This window comes from Neodiprion pinetum, chromosome 4 (assembly GCF_021155775.2).
Source record: "Neodiprion pinetum isolate iyNeoPine1 chromosome 4, iyNeoPine1.2, whole genome shotgun sequence".
Lineage (NCBI taxonomy): Eukaryota > Metazoa > Arthropoda > Insecta > Hymenoptera > Diprionidae > Neodiprion > Neodiprion pinetum.
Window position 1 is genome coordinate 7,917,417 of NC_060235.2, and position 27,204 is coordinate 7,944,620.

The following is a 27,204-nucleotide window of genomic DNA, read 5'->3' on the forward strand; positions in this document are numbered from 1 at the left end:
ATAGTTTACACAGCCCATTGCATGATATTTCATCATCAATACATATGTTTCAATGTATTTAGAAATAATTTATCAAATGTACAGAGGTCATGTGCAAATAATAAATGAATTCGACCGCAGTTTGATGTATTCATTGGAGCTTTAACAATAAATTTAAGCTTTGTTACTTCTCTTATTTTATAATGGATAATCAAAAACATTTCCGACTATTCGTGCTGTGGAAGCATGGGGATTAAACCAAATGTAGCAAAAGATTAGAAACAGTGTATGTAGAGTACGGAAATTTTTCTAATAATGCAAACACGTGCCGCTAGCTTAGTTTTGACATATCTAGAATACCACGCCTTGCGAATTAGCTTTCCAGACGGAGATGAATGATGAATTTTAAGGACTGCATTATCGTTGTTGAATACTCTATGCCTCATGGGAAAGGAAAATCTGTAACGATAAAATTGATGCACCGGATCATCGTCGACTTTAACTTATGAAATGTCCTACCATTTTCGAACACCTCCTACCTCCCCCTGCCACCACCGACCATCAATGGCCACTTTCGACCACCCCCTATCACCTTCCGCCAGCGCCGACCTCCAACCATCCTATTTACCTATATTACTGGATTAGCTATGATATGAAAAGAGAAGAATTATTCATTTCGAAATGGGATTCTATTCGACGCGCACTCGATGTATTCCATAACATTAGTATTCATAATTATTCCAACAACTTTTCATTTGCTCTTTCGATCTTGAATTTTCATAGGCATAGAATCGAAACGCTGTTTTAGCTGGTCGCAAGTGAAGTATCTGCGTTGGGTGGAGGAGCAGAATTTATTTTTCGAAAAGTATTCGGATGGAAAAAAATTCAGAGTAACTGTAATACACCACGGATGCGCTAATTTTGAACGAGATGAAATGGATGCTTCGTATATGAGACAGTATTTAACGCTGCGTAGTGATTTAAAGACCTAAAAAGGTGATAGGGAAAGAAAGAACGAAGCTTCTTAACACTTCGAGTGTATTTTAACACACATTTGAAAGATACGAGCGAAATTTTTCATCATCCAACTGTCGCAGAACGGCAGCGTTATCAGCTGACCCGTTAACTGAAGGATATATCTTCAGTCAACGGCTGACCATCGAAAGGCCTGGCCGCTTGAGTCTGGAATCGGCAGGAGAGATAAAGTGCGTATTTCTTGTATGAAATATGAAAACTAAACTCATTATACATCATATCATATCATCATACATCATACATCATACATCGTACATCGTACATCATACATCATCATACCTAGTATTACAGTTCGAAACCAAAGTTTGAATTTTCGGATGTTCGGAAAGTGACGTCACCAATCTAGAATCGGCTAGCCGAGTTCCTCAGTCTGGTAACAACCGCGCAGTAGAGCGGACGGTTGAGAGTCGCGCTCCGCAAATTTCGAGTACCGGGTTCTCAACCTCTCGGATCCCGCGCTTCGGGTCCGCTACGTATTTCGAGTACCGGGTTCTCAACCTCCCGGATCCCACGCTTCGAGTCCGCTACGCGGTGAAACTCGACTTCCAGGATAAGCGCTCCGTGGTTCCTGTTTACAATAAATTATTTCAATTCGTTTTTCGCGCAAGCCGAAATTCAGTAGCTGTCAGTCCGCTAATAAAATTTCTCGACTTCCAGGATAAGCGCTCCGTGGTTCCTGGTTCATGTTTACAATAAATTATTTCAATTCGTTTTTCGCGCAAGCCCAAATTCAGTAGCTGTCGGTGCGCTAATAAAATTTCTATAACTTTACAATCTTCTCGTAATCTTTTTGGTCAAATATGTCGATAAGAAAATTATATTAAACCTTACACGGTATTTTTGATTTGTTCTCATCCTGAAAATATTTATTAGCATTCGAGGTATAACTCGAGGTGGTTGGCGGTGGTCGTTGGGGGCGGTTAGGGGTGGTTGCGGGTAATCGCGGTGATTCAGGAGAAGAGGGACGAGGATTTCTGCTCGGTGATTTTAACAATTTTATAATATTCGATGGCGATTGCAATTATATTTCATCTAATCTTTTTCAAACTTGTCATCTTTACAATAAATTATTTCAATTCGTTTTTCGCGCAAGCCCAAAGTCAGTAGCTGTCAGTGCGCTAATAAAATTTCTATAACTTTACAATCTTCTCATAATCTTTTTGGTCAAATATGTCGATAAAAAAATTATATTAAACCTTACACGGTATTTTTGATTTGTTCTCATCCTGAAAATATTTATTAGCATTCGAGGTATAACTCGAGGTGGTTGGCGGTGGTCGTTGGGGGCGGTTAGGGGTGGTTGCGGGTAATCGCGGTGATTCAGGAGAAGAGGGACGAGGATTTCTGCTCGGTGATTTTAACAATTTTATAATATTCGATGGCGATTGCAATTATATTTCATCTAATCTTTTTCAAACTTGTCATCTTTACAATAAATTATTTCAATTCGTTTTTCGCGCAAGCCCAAAGTCAGTAGCTGTCAGTGCGCTAATAAAATTTCTATAACTTTACAATCTTCTCATAATCTTTTTGGTCAAATATGTCGATAAAAAAATTATATTAAACCTTACACGGTATTTTTGATTTGTTCTCATCCTGAAAATATTTATTAGCATTCGAGGTATAACTCGAGGTGGTTGGCGGTGGTCGTTGGGGGCGGTTAGGGGTGGTTGCGGGTAATCGCGGTGATTCAGGAGGAGAGGGACGAGGATTTCTGCTCGGTGATTTTAACAATTTTATAATATTCGATGGCGATTGCAATTATATTTCATCTAATCTTTTTCAAACTTGTCATCTTTACAATAAATTATTTCAATTCGTTTTTCGCGCAAGCCCAAAGTCAGTAGCTGTCAGTGCGCTAATAAAATTTCTATAACTTTACAATCTTCTCATAATCTTTTTGGTCAAATATGTCGATAAAAAAATTATATTAAACCTTACACGGTATTTTTGATTTGTTCTCATCCTGAAAATATTTATTAGCATTCGAGGTATAACTCGAGGTGGTTGGCGGTGGTCGTTGGGGGTGGTTAGGGGTGGTTGCGGGTGATCGCGGTGATTCAGGAGGAGCGGGACGAGGATTTGTGCTCGGTGAGTAAAACACTATTATAATATTTGATGGCATTTGGATTATATTTTATATAACATATTTCAAACTAGTCATGTTTACATAAAATTATTTCAATTTATTTTTCGTGCAAGCACATATTCAGTAGCTATGGATAATATTATACAATTTATTATATTATTAGTTAATTAATTCATATTCTTATAATATTTAATGGCAATTGTAATTATATTTCATCTGAAACATTACAAACTTGTCACGTTTACAATAAATTGTTTCGATTCATTTTTCGTGCAAGCACATATTCAGTAGCTATGGATAATCTTATACAATTTATTATATTATTAATTAATTAATTCATATTCTTATAATATTTAATGGCAATTGTAATTATATTTCATCTGAAATATTACAAACTTGTCACGTTTACAATAAATTATTTTAATTCATTTTTCGTGCAAGCACATATCCAGTAGCTATGAATAATCTTGTACAATTTCTTATATTATTAATTAATTAATTAATATTCTTATAATATCTGGTGGCAATTGTAATTATATTTCATCTGAGTTATTACAAACTTGTCACGTTTACAATAAATTGTTTCAATTCATTTTTCGTGCAAGCACATTTCCAGTAGCTATGAATAATCTTGTACAATTTCTTATATTATTAATTAATTAATTAATATTCTTATAATATCTGGTGGCAATTGTAATTATATTTCATCTGAAATATTACAAACTTGTCACGTTTACAATAAATTGTTTCAATTCATTTTTCGTGCAAGCACATATCCAGTAGCTATGAATAATCTTATACAATTTCTTATATTATTAATTACTTAATTAATTACATTAATCCTCACACAATATTTTTGATGTGTTCCTATACTAAAAATATTCATTACTATTCCAGGAGTAACCCGAGGTGGCTGGCGGTGGTTGGAGGTGGTCGGAGGTGGTCGGAGGTGGACGAGGAGGCGGACCAGCTGGACGAGGTGGACGAGGAAGAGGCGGGGTGGGTCGCCGAAGAGGAGAGGCGGGGAGGGGGTGCGGGAGGGGGAAGGGCCGGGGGAGGAAAGGGTCGGGGTTGGGAAGGGGAAGAGGCGGGAAGGGAAGGGGAAGAGGCGGGAAGAGGCGGGAAGGGAAGGGGAAGAGGCGGGAAGGGAAGGGATGGGAAGGGGAAGGGGGGAGGGGCGGGTAGGGGGAGGGAGGGAGGGAGGGCGGGTGGGCGCGGGGGCGGGGGGGGGGGGGGGGGGGGGTATGCTCTATTAACTCTTAACTCTAACGGGCTCGCACCGACATCCGTCCTCCCCTCCCGCCCTCCCTCCCCCCCGCCCGCCCTCCCTCCCTCCTGCCCGCCCTCCCTCCCTCCCTCCCTCCCCCTACCCGCCCCTCCCCCCTTCCCCTTCCCATCCCTTCCCTTCCCGCCTCTTCCCCTTCCCTTCCCGCCTCTTCCCGCCTCTTCCCCTTCCCTTCCCGCCTCTTCCCCTTCCCAACCCCGACCCTTTCCTCCCCCGGCCCTTCCCCCTCCCGCACCCCCTCCCCGCCTCTCCTCTTCGGCGACCCACCCCGCCTCTTCCTCGTCCACCTCGTCCAGCTGGTCCGCCTCCTCGTCCACCTCCGACCACCTCCGACCACCTCCAACCACCGCCAGCCACCTCGGGTTACTCCTGGAATAGTAATGAATATTTTTAGTATAGGAACACATCAAAAATATTGTGTGAGGATTAATGTAATTAATTAAGTAATTAATAATATAAGAAATTGTATAAGATTATTCATAGCTACTGGATATGTGCTTGCACGAAAAATGAATTGAAACAATTTATTGTAAACGTGACAAGTTTGTAATATTTCAGATGAAATATAATTACAATTGCCACCAGATATTATAAGAATATTAATTAATTAATTAATAATATAAGAAATTGTACAAGATTATTCATAGCTACTGGAAATGTGCTTGCACGAAAAATGAATTGAAACAATTTATTGTAAACGTGACAAGTTTGTAATAACTCAGATGAAATATAATTACAATTGCCACCAGATATTATAAGAATATTAATTAATTAATTAATAATATAAGAAATTGTACAAGATTATTCATAGCTACTGGATATGTGCTTGCACGAAAAATGAATTAAAATAATTTATTGTAAACGTGACAAGTTTGTAATATTTCAGATGAAATATAATTACAATTGCCATTAAATATTATAAGAATATGAATTAATTAATTAATAATATAATAAATTGTATAAGATTATCCATAGCTACTGAATATGTGCTTGCACGAAAAATGAATCGAAACAATTTATTGTAAACGTGACAAGTTTGTAATGTTTCAGATGAAATATAATTACAATTGCCATTAAATATTATAAGAATATGAATTAATTAACTAATAATATAATAAATTGTATAATATTATCCATAGCTACTGAATATGTGCTTGCACGAAAAATAAATTGAAATAATTTTATGTAAACATGACTAGTTTGAAATATGTTATATAAAATATAATCCAAATGCCATCAAATATTATAATAGTGTTTTACTCACCGAGCACAAATCCTCGTCCCGCTCCTCCTGAATCACCGCGATCACCCGCAACCACCCCTAACCACCCCCAACGACCACCGCCAACCACCTCGAGTTATACCTCGAATGCTAATAAATATTTTCAGGATGAGAACAAATCAAAAATACCGTGTAAGGTTTAATATAATTTTTTTATCGACATATTTGACCAAAAAGATTATGAGAAGATTGTAAAGTTATAGAAATTTTATTAGCGCACTGACAGCTACTGACTTTGGGCTTGCGCGAAAAACGAATTGAAATAATTTATTGTAAAGATGACAAGTTTGAAAAAGATTAGATGAAATATAATTGCAATCGCCATCGAATATTATAAAATTGTTAAAATCACCGAGCAGAAATCCTCGTCCCTCTCCTCCTGAATCACCGCGATTACCCGCAACCACCCCTAACCGCCCCCAACGACCACCGCCAACCACCTCGAGTTATACCTCGAATGCTAATAAATATTTTCAGGATGAGAACAAATCAAAAATACCGTGTAAGGTTTAATATAATTTTTTTATCGACATATTTGACCAAAAAGATTATGAGAAGATTGTAAAGTTATAGAAATTTTATTAGCGCACTGACAGCTACTGACTTTGGGCTTGCGCGAAAAACGAATTGAAATAATTTATTGTAAAGATGACAAGTTTGAAAAAGATTAGATGAAATATAATTGCAATCGCCATCGAATATTATAAAATTGTTAAAATCACCGAGCAGAAATCCTCGTCCCTCTTCTCCTGAATCACCGCGATTACCCGCAACCACCCCTAACCGCCCCCAACGACCACCGCCAACCACCTCGAGTTATACCTCGAATGCTAATAAATATTTTCAGGATGAGAACAAATCAAAAATACCGTGTAAGGTTTAATATAATTTTTTTATCGACATATTTGACCAAAAAGATTATGAGAAGATTGTAAAGTTATAGAAATTTTATTAGCGCACTGACAGCTACTGACTTTGGGCTTGCGCGAAAAACGAATTGAAATAATTTATTGTAAAGATGACAAGTTTGAAAAAGATTAGATGAAATATAATTGCAATCGCCATCGAATATTATAAAATTGTTAAAATCACCGAGCAGAAATCCTCGTCCCTCTCCTCCTGAATCACCGCGATTACCCGCAACCACCCCTAACCGCCCCCAACGACCACCGCCAACCACCTCGAGTTATACCTCGAATGCTAATAAATATTTTCAGGATGAGAACAAATCAAAAATACCGTGTAAGGTTTAATATAATTTTCTTATCGACATATTTGACCAAAAAGATTACGAGAAGATTGTAAAGTTATAGAAATTTTATTAGCGCACCGACAGCTACTGAATTTGGGCTTGCGCGAAAAACGAATTGAAATAATTTATTGTAAACATGAACCAGGAACCACGGAGCGCTTATCCTGGAAGTCGAGAAATTTTATTAGCGGACTGACAGCTACTGAATTTCGGCTTGCGCGAAAAACGAATTGAAATAATTTATTGTAAACAGGAACCACGGAGCGCTTATCCTGGAAGTCGAGTTTCACCGCGTAGCGGACTCGAAGCGTGGGATCCGGGAGGTTGAGAACCCGGTACTCGAAATACGTAGCGGACCCGAAGCGCGGGATCCGAGAGGTTGAGAACCCGGTACTCGAAATTTGCGGAGCGCGACTCTCAACCGTCCGCTCTACTGCGCGGTTGTTACCAGACTGAGGAACTCGGCTAGCCGATTCTAGATTGGTGACGTCACTTTCCGAACATCCGAAAATTCAAACTTTGGTTTCGAACTGTAATACTAGGTATGATGATGTATGATGTACGATGTACGATGTATGATGTATGATGTATGATGATATGATATGATGTATAATGAGTTTAGTTTTCATATTTCATACAAGAAATACGCACTTTATCTCTCCTGCCGATTCCAGACTCAAGCGGCCAGGCCTTTCGATGGTCAGCCGTTGACTGAAGATATATCCTTCAGTTAACGGGTCAGCTGATAACGCTGCCGTTCTGCGACAGTTGGATGATGAAAAATTTCGCTCGTATCTTTCAAATGTGTGTTAAAATACACTCGAAGTGTTAAGAAGCTTCGTTCTTTCTTTCCCTATCACCTTTTTAGGTCTTTAAATCACTACGCAGCGTTAAATACTGTCTCATATACGAAGCATCCATTTCATCTCGTTCAAAATTAGCGCATCCGTGGTGTATTACAGTTACTCTGAATTTTTTTCCATCCGAATACTTTTCGAAAAATAAATTCTGCTCCTCCACCCAACGCAGATACTTCACTTGCGACCAGCTAAAACAGCGTTTCGATTCTATGCCTATGAAAATTCAAGATCGAAAGAGCAAATGAAAAGTTGTTGGAATAATTATGAATACTAATGTTATGGAATACATCGAGTGCGCGTCGAATAGAATCCCATTTCGAAATGAATAATTCTTCTCTTTTCATATCATAGCTAATCCAGTAATATAGGTAAATAGGATGGTTGGAGGTCGGCGCTGGCGGAAGGTGATAGGGGGTGGTCGAAAGTGGCCATTGATGGTCGGTGGTGGCAGGGGGAGGTAGGAGGTGTTCGAAAATGGTAGGACATTTCATAAGTTAAAGTCGACGATGATCCGGTGCATCAATTTTATCGTTACAGATTTTCCTTTCCCATGAGGCATAGAGTATTCAACAACGATAATGCAGTCCTTAAAATTCATCATTCATCTCCGTCTGGAAAGCTAATTCGCAAGGCGTGGTATTCTAGATATGTCAAAACTAAGCTAGCGGCACGTGTTTGCATTATTAGAAAAATTTCCGTACTCTACATACACTGTTTCTAATCTTTTGCTACATTTGGTTTAATCCCCATGCTTCCACAGCACGAATAGTCGGAAATGTTTTTGATTATCCATTATAAAATAAGAGAAGTAACAAAGCTTAAATTTATTGTTAAAGCTCCAATGAATACATCAAACTGCGGTCGAATTCATTTATTATTTGCACATGACCTCTGTACATTTGATAAATTATTTCTAAATACATTGAAACATATGTATTGATGATGAAATATCATGCAATGGGCTGTGTAAACTATAAACTATAATTTCTATCAAATAGCTGCTTTTATGTCAACAGGGCTTTGAAACTCAGTTAAGTTGGATCTAGATTTTTGCCATCGTATGTAGGACATTGGGTTACAAGAACAAATGCGAATTACGAAGAACTCCGTATTAGAGATAAGGATATTTTAGTTCAAGTATACCTATACACAGAAATCCGTATGTGAATATACTAAAACCTCTGTGTATACCTCTCTGTATATGTATATGTATATACGCATGCATATACATATATACACATACATGTACATAAATAATTGCCAAGAAATTAGAAACACTCACAACTTGTCGCAAATAGAGTAAAACGTAAGGTTAATAATATACAAATTACACAAACGCACCATAAAACGTGGCAAGGGTAATCCTAGTGCAGTGATTGTATAAACTAAAGACATATACATTTACATATACATGATATAAATCAATAGTCTAGAAAAGAGTATTTAGAGAGCTTATCTAATTCCGATCTTGTCACAACAGATCATCAACATAATCAATATACGGTTAAAGCTGTATTAGCTACATTCACAATTAGAGATAATATTTTTTATCCATTTTTATAGTTATTTAATTTCTTGTACAACAATTTTTCAAACTTCACCGCAAAATGCCCAACGAGTTCTCGTAGTGCAAATACGAGTCCAATTACCTTACAGATGGCATTACATTGATTTTTGCCTTCTCGCGTCGAGTTATAAATACAGAGAAATCTCAATGAGAGCTTATTTCTATAAGATTTATTGTAGTGCTATATTCGTAGCTGTACCTGTTATTCTGTATTATATACTGTCCTTAATTTTAAACACACACCACAACAATGGCTGAAAGCACAATGGCAAGAAGAGAGGAGCAATCTGCATCTTAATAAATCTTTTCTTCTTTATACGTAGCACAGCGATGTCACGTCGGAGGATATGTACTAGTGGATCACTAGGTGGGGCACAGAACTGAAACATAATTGTGTTGAAAATCTTCAACATCTCTTACAGAAAGTAGGTACGTTGCCAGAACTTACATACCAACAATGAATATTCATAGAGGCTATATTCATAAATACTTACAAAAGTAAGCTAATATTTTACCCGCAATTGCTTATTACTGATAACTTGATATGACAATATCCCCTTCCCGCCCCTCCCCGCCCCTCTCACGTCCCGCCCCGCCCTACCTACTTCTGCTCCTACTCCTACTCCTACTCCTAATCCGACTCTAACTCCTACTATTCCTACTTCTACTCATATTCCTACTCCGAGTCCTATTTCTACCACTACTCCTACTTCTACTCCTATTTCTACATCTTCCCCTGATCCTACTCCTGATGCTGATTCTACTTCGTCAAATATTGTAAAAATGTTAAACTCACCGAGCACGAATCCTCGTCCTCCACCTCGTCCAGCTCGACCACCTCCAACCACCTCGGGTTATACCTGGAATAGTAATAAATATTCTCAGTATAGGAACACATCAAAAATATTGTGTAAGGATTAATATAATCAATTAATTAATTGATAATATAATAAATTTTATTAGCGCATTTATATCTACCGAATTTGTGCTTGCGCGAAAAATGAATTTAAATAATTCAATGTAAACATGACAAGTTTGAAATATTTTAGATGAAATATAATTACAATTGCCATCAAATATTATGAAAGTGTTTTACTCACCGAGCACAAATCCTCAGCCACCTTCTTCTCCTAGTCTTCCTCGTCCTCCTCCTCGTCGACCTCCGACCACCTCCAACCACCGCGAACCACCTCGGAACACACACACACACACACACACACACACACAGGCGGCTTCTTCACAGGGCTCACGAACTCATGTTGGAGGATTTTTTGGCATTTTCACCGACAATCATGGTCATTTGGAGGATTTTTTACCGACGATCATGGTCATTTGGGAGATTTTCTTACCGACGAACGGTCGGCAGAGCACATTTAATCTTGTGAGAGTGGGAGTAACTTTCAAGGGTTTGCGTCTGGGCTGCGCGGAGCGGAAAAGGGTTTGAGTCTGGGGAGAATGTATAGGCGGACTGGTCGGCTCGGTCGGTAAAGAAGGTGTTTCTACGCAGAACTCTCCTTGCATTACTACTCTGGAGCGCAGAAATCACAGAGCACTTGTACCGGAAGTCAAGGTTCACCAGGTAGTACACCTTATGTGCAGAAACTACGGAGCTCTCGTCTCTGAAGTCGAGTTTCACCAGACAGCGGCTTTAGAGCGCAGGAACTACGGAGCGCTTCTCTTGGAAGTCAAGTTTCACCAGGTAGTTGACCTTGTGCGCAGAAACTACGGAGCGCTTGTCCCTGAAGTCGAGTTTCACCAGACAGCGGATCCGGAGCGCAGAAATCACGGAGCGCTTGTCCTGGAAGTTGAGTTTCACCAGGTAGAATACCTAGAGTGCAGAAATCACGGAGCGCTTGTCCTGAAAGTCGAATTACACCAGGTAGCGTACCTGCTCCGCAGAAACTACGGAGCACTTATCCTGGAAGTCGAGTTTCACCAGGTCGCGGACCTGGAGCATAGAAACCATGGAGGGCTTGTCCTGAAACTCGAGGTGCACCAGGAAGCGGACTCGGAGCGCAGGACCCAGGAGGTAGAGAACCCGGTACTCGAAATCTGCGGAGCGCGATTTTCACACGTCCGCTCTACTGCGCGGTTGTTTCCACATTGAGGAATTCGGCTAGCTGATTTCAGCTCGATGATGTCAAGAGAAAAAAAATTTTGAGTGACGTCACTTTCTGAACATCCTAACATCCAAACTTTTGTTTCGAACTTTAATACCATGTACGAAGTATGATGTATGATGTACGATGATATGATATGATGTAGAATGATTTTAGTTTTTTCATTTCAAACAAGAAATACGCACTTCATCTTTCGTGCCGATTCCAGACTCAAGCGGGTAGGCCTTTCGATGGTCAGCCGTTGACTAAAGATATATTCTTCAGTTAACGGGTCAGCTAATAACGCTGCTTTTCTGCGACAGTTGGACGATAAAAATTGTTGTTCATATTTTTTAAATGTGTATTAAAATACACTCGAAGTTTCAAGAAGCTTTTTTCTATCTCTCCAAGTATCAAGAAAAAAAAGAAAAAAAAAATTGCCGTTTTTGTCTCTCTCACACAGTCCGAATCCCGCGATAAGAGCGACACTCGTGGTTACTGGGCAAAACGGCCGGTGCTTCAATAAGAGGACACCACCACCACACAGTAGTACAGTCTCGTTCGAAAGTGTTAAACTGTTAGGTTATAAAAATACAAGTGCTTCGTAACGGTAAATAACCATAATTAAAAACGTAATATAGGAAAAGTGATTGAATACACCAAGGAAATGAGATGATGTTCGGTTGATGTGATAAATTATCCATGTATAGTACTATAGAATCTGAATAGGGAAGGAAATATAGGTACAATATTTTATTATACACACAACATGGTACCTCTTACCCCACTATACCATGAATACCGTTGAAAGTTCATACCACTGAAATTGTAAAAGGATTATCTAATGACAGAAGAAGTAAAGAATACAGTGTGGACATAAATACGTGCGTCATGGCAACACCACCGATCAACTCCGGCCCACCCTTTTACTGGGGAACCGGACAGCCGGCTGTTCAGAATGTTGGTTACTATCAAGTTCCTCCTCCCAATTTTCCTCCGCCAAATTTAAGTCAGCCTCCTCCATCGTACAATATGCCACCGCCATCAATTGCTGAAAATAAGCTGGCTGACGTCGTTCAACAACAACAATTACCTGGAGGTAGGCCTCGAACTTATCCAAGCTACGCGCCAAACAGTGCATTCATACACCATCAATCTTGCCCGATTCCAAATCCTTCAAATTCAATGTACAACACTACAAATTGCCAGCCGCCAAACTTTCACCCATCAATGTTAGGAGGGTATGATAATTACACATGGAATTTGAAAATTCTTAACAACGCTAATGCCAAGTGGAATCAGACGGACGCAGCATCGGGTTGGAAGCCGTATCAAGACAACCACAATGCTGGCTGGAATAAACAAGGATCATCACAGTCACAGTCGGATCAAGATGCCAAGAATTTTTGTCAATATACTGGGCAGAAATCTTCGTCGAGAAGTTCGTGGAGAGGTAGTGTCAGTGGGCCTGGTGTTACGCAACATTTAGCATCAGACGTTCAGAGTCAGCACCACGGAACAGATAGCAGGAGATCTCGAAGTTCTGATAGTCACTCCTTAAGCAGTGGTAATAGAGGCTACGAGAGATCACGTCACGAAGAGAATAAAGCTAAATATGAGAGACATGGAAGGGACAAATCAAATGCCAGAGGAAATTACTACAACGAGGAGAGCGACAAGCGGTCAATGTATAAAAGGAGGGAACGCAGTTCCAGATACAGCTCGCGAGCGAGTATGGAGTTGGGAAAAACTAGTTTCGAAAGTCGGAGTAGAAAGAGGTCACGATCTAGGGAGTCGCATGTTTCCACCATATCGAATGAGATTAGCAATTTTCCTATGAACCAGAAATCGTTGAGCGAAAGAGATCAGCTTTTAGAAAAATACAGGTACTTGACTTTGGGTTTTGCTAGCTTAGTGTAGCGTGACCTCCTTCAAGATGTGACAAAGCTTAAAAGCAAATATATTTTGAAAGTAATGGTCTACGTTCACATGACTGCAGCCTCTTACGATTCACTACGACTTTTTAATACAATAAAGGTTTTTCATTTAATAGGCGGAATTATTGTGCGACAAGTAAAGACATGGAAAAGAAATTGGATGAGTTGTCTGCGATGGGACCGGAAGGAATAATAGAACACGAGAGAAAGGTGTGGACTCGCACAGCACCAGCCGACCTCTACTACGCACGTGATGAATTGAAACCAAAAATTATGACAGGCACTCCAAAATTGATGGAATTATGTGATATTTTCAAGAAGTTATTAGTTGATAGGTCCGGTACAGCTAGAGCATTGCAGGTTTGTAGTAGACAAAAACATTTTTCAGTTTTGTTGGCAGTAATAATATATTTCTCCATTTTATCTCATTTTCTTCATTCACATAAAAACTATTACCTGTTGTTTATGAGATGCGTGACTCTGATTGGTCCGTCGTTCAGATAAATTTGATGGTTTCGTATTCTACAGCCACCATATGAGCCACCACCAAGAAAAAACAGAGCCAGATTGTGCAGGCATAAAACTGAAGCTTGTAGTAGTTCGTCATCAGACAGCGACACTTCAATGGATGAAGATGACCGAACAATGGAAGAATTAATGGCAAAAAAACAGCATCCACAACGTCTGCATCCAGAAATGTGGTTCAATGACCCTGGGGAGGTAGTATTTTTACTTATCTTTAATAATCCCGAACAAGAGAATTTAAAACTACAGTTCATACAAGGTGGCCAACAGCAAGTAATGTCTGTTAATACTTAAAGATAAGTTCATAATTATTGATGATTTTAAAAACACTCGATTTTTTTCTTTAATTAAAATATTCAGTTCCATTGTTTACTTTGGTCTGATTGTAATAACTTTTACAAGTGATTATATTTAAATTACTGTTTCAGATGAATGACGGCCCTCTTTGTAGATGCAGTGCCAAATCGAGAAGATCCGGTATTCGGCATGGTATTTATGCTGGCGAGGGTGTCATTAAAAAGTGTGAATTGAATTCGAACAATGCAGATAAATTGTACCATTACCGCATAACTATCAGTCCGCCAACAAATTTTTTAACCAAGACTCCAACCATTATCAAACACGACGAACACGAATTTATATTTGAGGGATTTTCAATGCTCTCTCATTTCCCTCTTGTCAAATTACCAACCTGTAAAGTTATCCGCTTCAATATCGAATACACAATTCTATACATTGATGAGAAATTGCCAGAAAATTTTACCATCAGAGAACTGGATTTATTTCGTAAGTGTGGCAATTGCTTAATAATTTCAAAGAGTTGTCAATTTCACGTAATTCGACTGGAATATACGGGCGTAGTTATTTTTCTAATCATTTTATATTTTTTAGAGGATTACCTGTTCCAGCAGATACTGGAATTGGTAGATTTTGATCTACGTGCTGCTCAAGATACAGCCGGTTGTGATCAATTTCATTTTATGCCCAGATTTGTCAGAGATTTGCCGGACAACGGGCAGGAAATATTGTCTATGAATGAAGTTCTTAATTACTTGATCAAAAGCAGTAAGCCATTAATTGACGCCGACGATCTGAGCAGGCTTGTCGATATGCCTCAATATAAGTGGCAGAATTTCGCCGACGAAGTGAAAGGTATGGTGGTGACTTATCCCGGTAAAAAACCTTGCAGCGTCAGAGTTGATCAATTAGATAGAAGTCAAGATGATCAACCTCCAGGTGTCATTTCGTATCCTGAAATCGTTCATTTCGGTATCAGGCCACCACAGCTGAGCTATGCTGGTAACGCAGAGTGAGTATTGATTTTTGAATAAATATCCAGTCAATTGTTTGCATTGACGGATAAAACTAGCGAAATTTGTACTATTTTTTCTCATCTATTCTGTACAAAAAGTAAATGTATTTCGTATAATTTCAGCTATCAAAAAGCCTGGAGGGATTACGTTAAATTTCGACATTTGCTGGCAAACATGCCAAAGCCATCGTTTGAAGACAAGAGAAAATTGGAGGCCAAGGAGAATAAACTGCAAGAACTGAGAACGCAGAGTAAAATGAAGAGGGACGTAACTGTAGACGTTAGTTCAGAAGGATTTCATCGTACAGGAATTATGTGCGACATAGTACAACATGCAATGTTGATTCCTGTACTAGTATGTCATTTGAGATTCCACAAATCTTTAGATATTCTGGAAAAAACTATTGGCTACAAATTTAAAAACAGATATTTGCTTCAATTGGCATTAACGCATCCAAGTTATAGAGAAAATTTTGGTACAAATCCAGATCACGCAAGAAATTCATTAACAAATTGTGGTATAAGGCAACCAGAGTACGGTGACAGAAGAATTCATTACATGAATACGAGAAAGCGAGGAATAAATACTTTGATAAACATAATGTCAAGGTTTGGGGCTAGAAGAGAAACCGAATCTTCTATCGCTCACAACGAGAGATTAGAATTCCTTGGTGACGCAGTTGTTGAATTTTTAACGTCCATACATCTTTTCCACATGTTTCCGGACTTAGAAGAAGGAGGATTAGCAACATACAGAGCAGCCATTGTTCAAAATCAACACTTGGCTGTCTTGGCTAAGAAGTTGAATTTAGAGCAGTACATGCTTTATGCTCACGGCAGCGATTTGTGCCATGACTTGGAGCTCCGACATGCTATGGCCAATTGCTTTGAAGCTCTGATGGGGTCTCTGTTCCTTGACGGAGGAATAGAAGTTGCCGACAAAGTATTTGCTGAGACAATGTTCATGGGAGAATGTGATCTCTCTAAAGTCTGGATCAATTATCCCCGCCATCCTCTGCAAGAGCAGGAACCCACCGGCGATAGACAATGGATACCCAGCTTTGAATTACTGCAAGTATGTGAATTGCTAAAATATTTTCTGTAGGGGTACATTTTCAATTTTATTAATGCAAGGTGTAAACGGTGGTTTATTATCAATTTATTACTGCTCATCGACAAAAAATTAATCAACGTTATTGTTTGTCTTGTTTCTTTAGAAGTTAACCAAGTTTGAAGAATCAATTGGCATTGATTTTCAACATATTCGATTACTCGCACGAGCATTCACAGATCGAAGCATTGGGTATACTAATTTGACGCTAGGATCTAATCAACGTTTGGAATTCCTAGGTGACACTGTTCTGCAGCTCATAGTTTCTGAATATTTGTACAAATTTTTCCCTGAACATCACGAAGGACATCTTTCGGTAAGTAATTTCCTAAAAAGAGTTACTTCAATTTCAAATAATGTGTTATAAATCAGTGTGATTGTTCTGTAGGTTGTACGTTATCATACAGTTTTTGTGTTTTAATGAAGCATGAAATATTGATTACTTAGCGTTTTTATTCTTTATTAAGTTAACGAAAGAAGCTCGGTTTTGAGCGAAGACAAACTAATTGTAAGTTTAATGCAAGTATATGCTAATAATTTACAATTACAGCTTCTACGAAGTTCTTTGGTCAACAACAAAACCCAAGCAGTAGTTTGCGATGATTTGGGTATGACTCAATACGCCCTTTATGGAAACCCTAAAGCGGAGCTAAAGACGAAAGATAGAGCTGATTTGCTAGAGGCTTTTTTGGGCGCTTTGTACGTTGACAAAGGTTTGGAGTTTTGCCACGTCTTTTGCGACGTGTGCTTCTTCCCTCGTCTTCAAGATTTCATCATGAATCAGGATTGGAACGATCCAAAAAGTAAACTGCAGCAATGTTGCTTAACTCTGAGGACTATGGATGGTGGAGAGCCAGATATACCTGTTTACAAGTAGGCATCGCAAATCAAATCTTTCTCATCGAATCAGGGGAAGAAATCGTACTAATTTCATCATTTATTCTTACTTTCAGAGTAATCGAATGCAAAGGTCCGACTAACACGCGAATTTACACAGTCGCTGTGTATTTTCAAGGTAAACGTTTGGCCAAAGCTTCTGGCCACAGCATTCAAGAAGCAGAAATGAACTCCGCTAAAGAAGCGCTTGAAAAATCTCAAGGTAAATTTGATTTGAACATGGAAATTTCAAAAACTGTTCCAGTGACCAATAGTTATGTTATTTTGATATGGGTATGTATCATATTAATGTATTGTTTCAATTGTTTCCGTAGATCTATTCCCTCAATTGGATCATCAAAAACGGGTTATTGCAAAGAGTATGAAAAAACAGCAGTGGCCCAATCGACAGATGCTTCGGGCAAAGACCATTCGATGTAACGACAGATCAGACGATTCAGATTCAAGTTTCAAACAAAAGAGACGAAGTCGAAGTAGGGAGCGTGAAAATTCAGACAGACGATCAAGAGATCGATATGATAGTTCAGATCGAAGGCATAAGGAGTCACTGAAAAATGTTGATAAATCTGATGTCTATAACAATGATCAAGATCGTCGTACCAAGGAAAGATCTATTAGTAAGAGTAACGATTACAGAAGAAATACTGAATACGAAAAAAATAATGATGCTAGAAATAACGAGAAGATTCATAGTCTTCCAACTGACTCGAACCACAGATATAAGGAATATGACAGGTGTTCAAGCGTAGATAGTCGAGGGAATTGTCAAGCAAGTGGATCAGGATCTGGATATAGAGTCAGGGATGATTTTACAGTTACCAATGTTGAGGACAGAATCGAAAGCCGTGATAAAAGTTCAACCCTGTTACGTCGTGGAAAAGACGACGATGGACAGAGCAGCTATAAGCAGAACAATCAATCGGTATGTACGAATGATGGAATGTACGAGCACGATGAAACAGAGCGAAGAACCGAAGCGCAAGCTATGAAAGGCGATAATCGAAATAGAGGAAGGTACGAAAGGCAGGATGATACAGAGAAAAAGCGGAATACCTGCGCGAAAAGTTGCGTTTACGAAGATATAAATGTTCAAAGGCAAAGTAACTTTGAGCGTGAGAGGAAACAAATAAACGCAGAGAGTAATTATGAAAATAAAACAAACAGGAAAATCCGAGATTACGATTCTAGACATAGTCAGCGTTTTTACGAAAACGGTAGAAAGAGAAAACGATCTTTCGACGATTGCAGAAGCAGCAGCGAAGAAGGAAGTGTACCGGAACAGTACAGAAGTAGTAATTTCTCGCCTCAGATTGAAAAGAAGTCCATGTAACGTGGATGATCCTGAAGTAGTGAGTAGGAGAAAAAGCTGATAAATATAATTTTCAATGTGATAAAAGAGGCTCTGTGATTGGAAAATCTTTCAACTAAAGTAACAGATGAAGAGTTGTTTTACATTTTCGAGTAAACTATATTGGATGGTTGTAAGTGATAACTGGATTATGTTTTACTAACGTGTTACATTATTATTGTGTATATATGTAAATTTCAGGAGACATGTAGAATGTGATGTTTTTTTGAGACGCTAATTTAAGCATATTTATATAATTCCCGAATATTTCATGTAAAGAATGGTGCAAACTAAAATCCATCTTATTGTTATCTGAAATATATAATTTTAGTGCTTATAGTTGAGTTACCTGAAAATAAATTTTACATTGGGCTACTACATATTTGGCAATTGAATTATTTCTTAATTTTAATACTTACCATAAGTCTCGTTATTATGAATAGATGATGAAATATGGAATAAATAGAAAACCTATAATTCGAGGGTATATGAACTATTGGTTTAATGGATTAAAATATTTACACATAATTACATAGACAGATCATTTGCTCCAGAGGATTTAATAAGTGGGTATTTATTGAAATCATATCAATGCACTTTAGTAAAATGAATTATCCCCCAAAGTGAAATGATTCAGGAAAATAGTGACGAATATATTCTGACCTGAGAATAATTCAGCCTTTGTACAGCAATCTATATCTGTTGTTCTATCAATGTAGGACTATCTTGTTCCACTAAATATTTGTTGTTATCAAGAATAGCCTGAGTCTGTTCCATATTATTAAGTATACTTTGAACATCCCAATGTTTTTTGAGGAGTGCAAGTTCAGTTGTAAACAAACCGTACCTGAAACATTGTATTTGTGTACAAGTAGCGACACTGTGTAGTTGAATTCCTAGTTGGTGAACCAAAGTCTTAAGATACATCTCGTACTCGTTGATGCATGCTATTTCTGAAAAAGTAATACACCAAATATAAGTTTATGACAGAGAAAACTGAGTTCGGTATAATACATACATGTTTCATTATCGTTACCAGTAATCGTACCTAGAGTAAATTCTGGCATGTTAAAGGCAACACATTTTATGGCATAAATCATAGGAATTTTGTTATTTGCTGGTCTGATCGGGCCTTGAATTGCCAACTCATAAGCAGCCTGAGACTGCATATCTACGCCACATAGTCTGTAAAAAAATTTAAGATTATGTTGACGTTCCGGCTAGTTGGTAAATTCGAGTAAACTCCATTTGAGTTTAAAGGTTGATAAGCTAACAAGTGGACTTAAAAAGTTGAACAAGAAGTGAAGAAATAATACATCTAGCATAGACAGAAAAACAGACACTACATAATAGACGTTTGCAATAAATAGTACATGAAACTCGAATTCAATACCTGGAAAAGAAGGATTGAACTCTGTTTTACAATATTAATACTGCAAAGTTCCTTATATTGCGTAAGTTCAATTAACAGCTCCAAATTCACAGAACTTTTTCAAAATCTTATCAAACATGAAGCTAGATTCTAATAATTGCGAGTTCTTGAGACCATTTCTGTAACATGGGTACCTAGCCTCGACTTCATAGTCAAAATCATAGGTTTTGAAACATTTTGTGTCCGCTGATCTCTTGTCTGCTGGATTCATAATTGTAAAACTAGTTTTTCATTTAAGATATACATATAAATAAAGTGCAGTATGAAAGAATCAATACTTTTATCAAAAACATGAAATAAGCGAATTTCATAAAACAAGAAAAAATGCAAATTATTAAATTTTCAAAATGACAATTACTCAAACATCTTCCGTTGATGTGATGCCTGCATCGACGCACAGATTGCGTCCACAGTGGCTCGTTTGATAGACTTATAGGTAGCCTTCTCCACAATTTTTCCCGATGTGAAATAATTGTCAGTTGCTTGTCCGAATACCCCTTTAACTTTGTAGAACCTTGTTGGGTTTGATTCCCTCATGCGCATAACTGTTCTAGCACCTTCATTGATTCCAATAATCACAACACCAGATGTATCGTAACCAAGGTAATTGACCCACGATAGCTTAAAATCTTTTTGCTGATAATGAGGACCGGTTAACAATAAATGATCAGCCAAATTCGGAACGACCTGAACAGTCATTGGTTTATCAGTTTCTCCTTCGATCCTGACATACTCCCGCTGTGGTCGGCCTTCTAACGCGTTCAAATCTAATTGGAAATACACGGTACATTAGCACTGATATTAAAAGAACATACGCTCGACAGGGATTACGAAGTGAGTTGATTGCATCAGCGATTAAGTTGTTCGACTTAATACTAGTGCTGGAAAATTTTTTGCAATTCTAACCTCTGCACAAGTGCGTCAGTATCGTGTTTCTGGTTCTGTGCAAACTGTAACCAGCGGGTTTATAAATTGCAGCTATGCCATTTAAAAACTGCCAAACCACCCTGGCGTCAGACGTGACTCCCATTTTTGCATTAGAATCAGTTGTCACTATTTGTTTCTAGTAAGGAAGCTCATTTCGAACTTTAAAGTTCAAACCACGATGTAGGTTCAAACAAATTAGATTTTAGGTTATGTCGTTCGTTTCGAAACAGGATTTGTATTTATATTGGCAACACTGATGAATAGTTTTAAGCTGAATTTTCATGAGCGTCAAATTGACGCGACAGCGCAAAGACGTCATCGGGAAATGTCATTCATGGAAGTGGGTGCTGACGCAACGGCAAAATGCCGCGCGTCAAAACTCACGTGGTTAAGCCAATGGATATCAATTACATTCTTAATCGAAGAATGTAAAAATTTAGGATTGCTGATTGGCAGTGTCGGACTGGTATTTTTTTGATTTTTAGAGCTCAGAAATTCTGGTCTTAGAACCGTTTTTCAGGACCTTATTTGCACTGATCGAACTCTCAGAAATGCGAAAAGGACATTAAAAAGATCGGCAACTAATCAAAACGCATAAAATCTGGTTGCCACTATGTTTTTACTATTGCGTATCATGCGTGTGGCTCACGCACAGTACTCTACACTAAGGGTGCTATTTCATGAGCAGTAAAAAGCAGCAGTGGTTTAGTAACTTACTAGTTTTCACTAGCATCAGTCTGGTAATTTTACGCAGCAGCAGCGCTGCTCAAGAAATAGGTCGTGGCTTTTTGTGATCTTGTGGCTTGTCGCTCGAAAAACTGAACTGCGAGCAGCAGAAACTTGCGCCGGAAGTGATAGGGGAAAATTGCTGCTGCTGCTGCTTTTTACTGCTCATGAAATAGCACCCTAATGTGTACAGTGCCGGTGTGTATCGGCCGACGGTAGAGCCATCATACGGATTTACGAGTCGCGGAAAGCTTCGCTTCAAACGGCCGATAAGCCGTACGCTTCTATGGAAGTCGATCTTCGTTGCTAATAGTTAAGTAGCAGCTGGTTAACAGTTGACAATCAACTGTGAGGTGCGATGAGTTGGTGACACGGTTTTATTTGTATTTTTACCGTAGTGTAGTTTATAGTTCTTCCAATTATAATCCGGTCTGTCAGTGAACAGTCTACTAAATTTCTTTATTTCTCTGCTCCGCATTCGCATGATATTTCGCTGTTTTTAGCGAACGTAATCGGTTTTTAGCGTCGGCAACAGGTGTCTAAATCAAAAAGCTCCGAGTAGTTTCGCGCGTACAAATAATAAGACTGTTTACCGACAAAAATTGTCAGCTGAGTCCACTAATCATGTGTCCGCTGTACTTCCTTGCCTTTTGAATACATTTTAATTTTTAAATCTTCACTCATTATTTTCTAATCCAAGTCGGCAATTGGCTTACTTGATCCATCTGTCCAAAAGATGGATTATGATTATTTGATTAAATTCTTGGCCCTTGGTGATTCTGGTGTTGGAAAAACAAGCTTCCTTTATCAGTACACAGACGGTGTATTTAATTCAAGATTTATATCGACCGTCGGGATTGATTTTAGAGAAAAAAAACTGGTAAGAATTTAATTATAATTGTTCTTACCGAATTAATCTATTCATCAGAAGTGGATTTCATATTTTCCATGATGTTTCAACCGTCTGACATTTTGATGACGCGTTATCGATGAATATACTAATCTTGAGAGCTGGTATCTTAATCAGCAGCAAAAAGATTGCCATTAATTTATTCCTTGAAATTGTTATTGCAGGTGTATCAAACAATGAACGGCAGAAGCCAGAGAATACATTTACAACTCTGGGACACAGCTGGGCAAGAAAGGTAATTATAGCCTTCGTGCGATTTGCAAGCTTGCAAACATAATGATGAACATTCATTAGTAATCTAAGTACTGATCCGAATCCAATATCGTAGTAACAACATTATTGTCTTTGTTTTAAAAAGAAACAAAGAATTTGTTTCTCTATATCGTATCATCCAAAAGTTGTAACTTTGTTGAAATAGTTGCTTGTTCATAGCAATATTTAAGTTACTTGCGTCGTTAGTCAGTGCATTTAATTCTGTACTTTTACTCACTCATTAATTATGCTGCTTTTTTCAAATTACTTTCCCAGGTTTAGAAGTCTGACTACAGCTTTCTACCGAGATTCAATGGGATTCTTGTTGTTGTTTGACTTGACAAACGAACAGTCCTTTCTGGAGGTCAGAAACTGGCTGGATCAGCTGAGGGTATATTAAATAAATATATCATTTTAATAAGGGTGTATTTACTTGAAATCATTCTAATTCAGTCCATATCTCACAACTTGAAGTCTAAAAATATTAACATAGTGAAACATGAAAAATAAATCACTATTCTGAAGCTTCAGAGAGTGACTCGGAAGAAATTGAATTTGCAAAATATTATTATGTTTTGCTTTACTGGGGCTCACTGAGTTTTGGACAACCCTAAATTTTGGAAGCGACGATTTTTTCTACAAATTAACTACACTAACTTCAACCTTGACCTTTTGTCATGGCACATTTTATCTCCTAAAACCTAGTAATAACACATGAAATATTGTTTGCATCATTCCTAAGAAAGGAGAGACTTCCACAAAACAACGTTTCTGATAAAAATCAATAAAATCTAGTCACATAATTCAATATTTCTCTAAAGAATTCGCAAAATTCTCTGCAAAATTCTCTATCGAATTTTCATAAATAGACAATTGGTAAAGATTTTTACACAAAAATTGTTGGCAGAATTAAAATTTATCTTGAAACTGAAAATTTATTCAGTTTTATTCGTGACCTACTTTCAATTCGCTACCTTGTTAAACAATCTTAATTACTTGGCCTGATATGCTCAGCTACGCAGGAAGTTAGAAGCAGATATCTTTTGAAATACTCGTGTGTTTACATCTAACACATATTGCTTACACACATGAACTATAATTGATAATACTCATATCGGTAGTAGGATATTCATCCACAATTTTCTGATATAGCTGAAGTTGGCAGCCAGGGTTAGCAACGAAACTTGTTAAACTTTTTGGAAATAGAAAAATGCAGTTCAGTTTTATCCTCACAATTCTATAAAAGTATTGGGGGTTCGAGGTATTTCAAAAAATATTGACTTTCGGACTTCACTACTTTATTCAAATGAACATTAGAACGTTGGGCTGCTAATTCTGGCTGCTAAATTCAGCCTCGCAATTTTCCGCGAACGATGAGGAAACACTGCTATTTTAAATTTTATTTTAGACATTCATTATTCAAAGACTGATTATCAATTATCAACTTTATTATCAATCTAATGCAAGTTTCCTTTGCTATTTTTATTACTTGCTTAGCGGTTTTTATATCTATTTTCATCAATAACAGCGACCTCAGTACCTACATATATTGCTATTGAAAATTTTCATACTTTAAAATTTACACTTTTTTCTACAATTGCTGAAAAAATTCCCTGCAATTCGAAGTATGAATTTTCTGATAGTTGAGGGTGCACGTAATTCATACAGTTACACATTGTCAGCACAATACAAATTTTATGGAAGGTGGTTGATGAATTATAAATACAATTGTAAGTAATCTATGATAGTACTTACATTTATAATTTGTGTTCAGTACCTATCACGTTTTTGTTTTCATATCAAAAAACCTTTTATTCGGTTGTGCCTTGATTTGTTTATTTATTTCACAGACGCATGCGTACTGCGAAGACCCTGACATAATTCTTTGTGGAAACAAGTCTGACCTTGAAGACCGTCGTGTAATCAGTGAATACAAAGCGCGGGAACTTGCAGAGAAGTATGGGTAAGTTTTTAGAAACTTCATTATATTCGTTCAAGAAGAGACAAAATAAAGATCAGCTAATCTGCTAGCACAAAATTCACAGTTCCTTTTATCAATTATATTTACATTTGATATTCTGAAAAGCCGATTTCTCAATCCATGTCTTATGCTATGTTGTCAATATCAAAAGTCTTTCCGGTCAAGAACAAAAAAATATTGTCTATTTGCGATATATGAATAAAATTTTATCGTCATCTCGGAGGTATGCACAGATTTATTTAGTAACAGTCTGTAATAATGATCCGTAGCCTAGGCTACTTAGAGACCAGTGCAGCTACAGGACAGAATGTTGCTAGAGCAATAGAAGTGCTGCTTGACCGTGTTATGCGAAGAATGGAAGCTACGGTGGACAAGTCTGTGTTGCCGCATCAACGAGGTCTTCGCTGTCACGACACAGATATTCCACCATCAACTTCGTCTTGTTACTGTTGATAACGGCTGCTTGTGATTCTCGCAAGAGTATTTTTCTTCCAGTATTCATCCGCGTGTTTCAGCCATATTTTTATGTATTTCACGAATTATACATCAATATTATTTACTAGCATTAGGAGGAATCTCGTTTATTCTTGTCACCGTTTTTCAGGTTTTTTTCAATTTCAAGATATTGCTTGTAAGAAAACATACTTCGAACCAAGAGGGTCTAGAATCTCATAAAAAATGAGTCGTTTCACTTTACATATATGGGCCAAATATTATAGTAAAAAATGTATGTTGGTATTGAAAAAATTTTAATGTACCCATACAATGCTGAAGTAATTTTGAACGCCGATTGATTATCGTCAGTTTATAAAATTTTCTGATCTTATACTATACGTCCAACATACGTGTAAGAATTTTTAAGAATATTTACAATTTAAAAAACAATGATGCAGGGTCTAAACATGTCATGGATAACAGACTATTGTACTGTGAATAATTACGTCACAGTATTACTGTGACAAAAAATTAAAAATTTCGTACCAATGTCTTACATCTGATCGCCGAATTTAACATGTAGTCAATTAGAATATCACTAAGCTAACGGCTGATCTTTTAACGTTTCTAGTCTTCTGATAGCAGAAAATATACCAAAAACTAAAATTCTGACGAAAGCAAACAATTTTACTTGTAATTTATTGCACTAGACTTTCAAAGATAATACGAACTCACACAATATTATCGATACCATAATATTGTATCAGATCGTATTGATTCCAGATGTTCGTTATATTATAGCGACTTTATTAAAAAACAACTTTCATATGCATATACATATAGATGATATCGTGTTGAACCTAACTAGTCAATGTACCCAAATTCAATTACTAAAACATGCTGTAATGGATCCTTTTCCAATATTTATCAGTTACACGGTGTGCTTCCAATCGCTTCACCATATACAACATTTCTTAATACTTGACTAACTTTTGTTACTTTACTATGTATTTTCGTATCATCATTACATTTATACACTTCACAGAGTACACAATGAAACTGTCAGTGTGTTCAAAAATATTTTATACCATCATTTTTGACCTTTTATCCCAAGAATTTGATGTATCTAGTCCAATTGTGAGATTTAAAATTTCGAAAATTTAATCTCGAGCCATTGTTGTTACATTGTTAAAACAAAAGGTATCAGTAAACTCAAGATTTCTTCCTTGAAATTTCACCTTAGTGTTAATTTGTTTCAGAAAGATGTACAAAATAAAATGTCAATACGATGTAAAAATTCTATGCTCGCTCACGTTTTCTTCTGAACATATAAACATTTTCTTTAGTCGTTTCTTTCATTTCATTTATGTTCCATGAAAATGAGGTAACGATGAGACACTTAAAAACACGTGTCAAGAAAATTTTCTGAAAAATATCTACTCGAATAAACAAATAAACAAATATAAATTAATAACACACGCACCGGAAATACAACCGGAAAAAGTTCATTTCTGCCTCAAATTTATATCTTATTCTCCAAAAATGAGTAATCTTCAAAAAAAAAGTACAATAATTCATAAATTTGAATAAAAATTCATATTTACAAAGTCACGGAAAAATATTATAAAAAATCAGAGGCTGAAAAGTGCTTATTAATGTTTGTATATTCTGACGTCTTTGTTGACACGTCATTCACTATTATATTGTCGATGTAAACCAACTTACTGTTAATTAATTAATCAAATTGTAACGCCTGGGTTACAATGAAACGTAAATTATGTATAGATACGTTGAGTATACGATTAGTGTCCATATTCAAGTCAATATAAATGATGAAAAATTTATATTTGTATGATCGTTGGGATTTTTAAACATTACCGGAAATAATGAATTACAATTCGGAAAGTTTTTCGCCAATGTTTTTCACAATTGTAACTATAGCAAAGTTAGTCATATTTTACAT

The 27,204-nt window shown here is 37.3% G+C and overlaps 3 protein-coding genes and 1 long non-coding RNA gene across 4 annotated transcripts; 2 read left to right on the plus strand and 2 right to left on the minus strand.

Moving 5' to 3' along the window:
* Positions 1 to 8,735: 8,735 nt before the first annotated feature.
* LOC138190806 (uncharacterized) lies at positions 8,736 to 10,543 on the minus strand. Its single transcript, XR_011176893.1, has 3 exons — positions 10,450 to 10,543; positions 10,146 to 10,209; positions 8,736 to 9,729 (listed from the first exon to the last, which is right to left on the minus strand). It is a non-coding gene; the product is annotated as an uncharacterized lncRNA (long non-coding RNA).
* Positions 10,544 to 11,991: 1,448 nt separating this feature from the next.
* Positions 11,992 to 18,956, plus strand: drosha (ribonuclease 3 drosha). The gene is made up of 10 exons (XM_046620346.1): positions 11,992 to 13,334; positions 13,502 to 13,745; positions 13,914 to 14,105; positions 14,339 to 14,696; positions 14,802 to 15,219; positions 15,346 to 16,297; positions 16,440 to 16,649; positions 16,884 to 17,206; positions 17,287 to 17,432; positions 17,545 to 18,956. The coding sequence occupies exons 1-10, from the start codon at positions 12,340 to 12,342 to the stop codon at positions 18,558 to 18,560; spliced, it is 4,854 nt and encodes a 1,617-aa protein (XP_046476302.1). The 5' UTR covers positions 11,992 to 12,339; the 3' UTR covers positions 18,561 to 18,956.
* A 151-nt stretch (positions 18,957 to 19,107) lies between these two features.
* Positions 19,108 to 21,153, minus strand: LOC124216159 (pseudouridylate synthase TRUB2, mitochondrial). Its single transcript, XM_046620347.2, has 4 exons — positions 20,917 to 21,153; positions 20,369 to 20,777; positions 19,627 to 19,763; positions 19,108 to 19,531 (listed from the first exon to the last, which is right to left on the minus strand). The coding sequence occupies exons 1-4, from the start codon at positions 21,038 to 21,040 to the stop codon at positions 19,272 to 19,274; spliced, it is 930 nt and encodes a 309-aa protein (XP_046476303.1). The 5' UTR covers positions 21,041 to 21,153; the 3' UTR covers positions 19,108 to 19,271.
* An 828-nt stretch (positions 21,154 to 21,981) lies between these two features.
* Rab27 (RAS oncogene family member Rab27) lies at positions 21,982 to 26,777 on the plus strand. The gene is made up of 5 exons (XM_046620348.2): positions 21,982 to 22,543; positions 22,738 to 22,808; positions 23,102 to 23,216; positions 24,676 to 24,788; positions 25,076 to 26,777. Exons 1-5 carry the CDS (start codon positions 22,400 to 22,402, stop codon positions 25,257 to 25,259), a joined length of 627 nt encoding a protein of 208 aa, XP_046476304.1. The 5' UTR covers positions 21,982 to 22,399; the 3' UTR covers positions 25,260 to 26,777.
* The last annotated feature ends 427 nt before the right edge of the window (positions 26,778 to 27,204 follow it).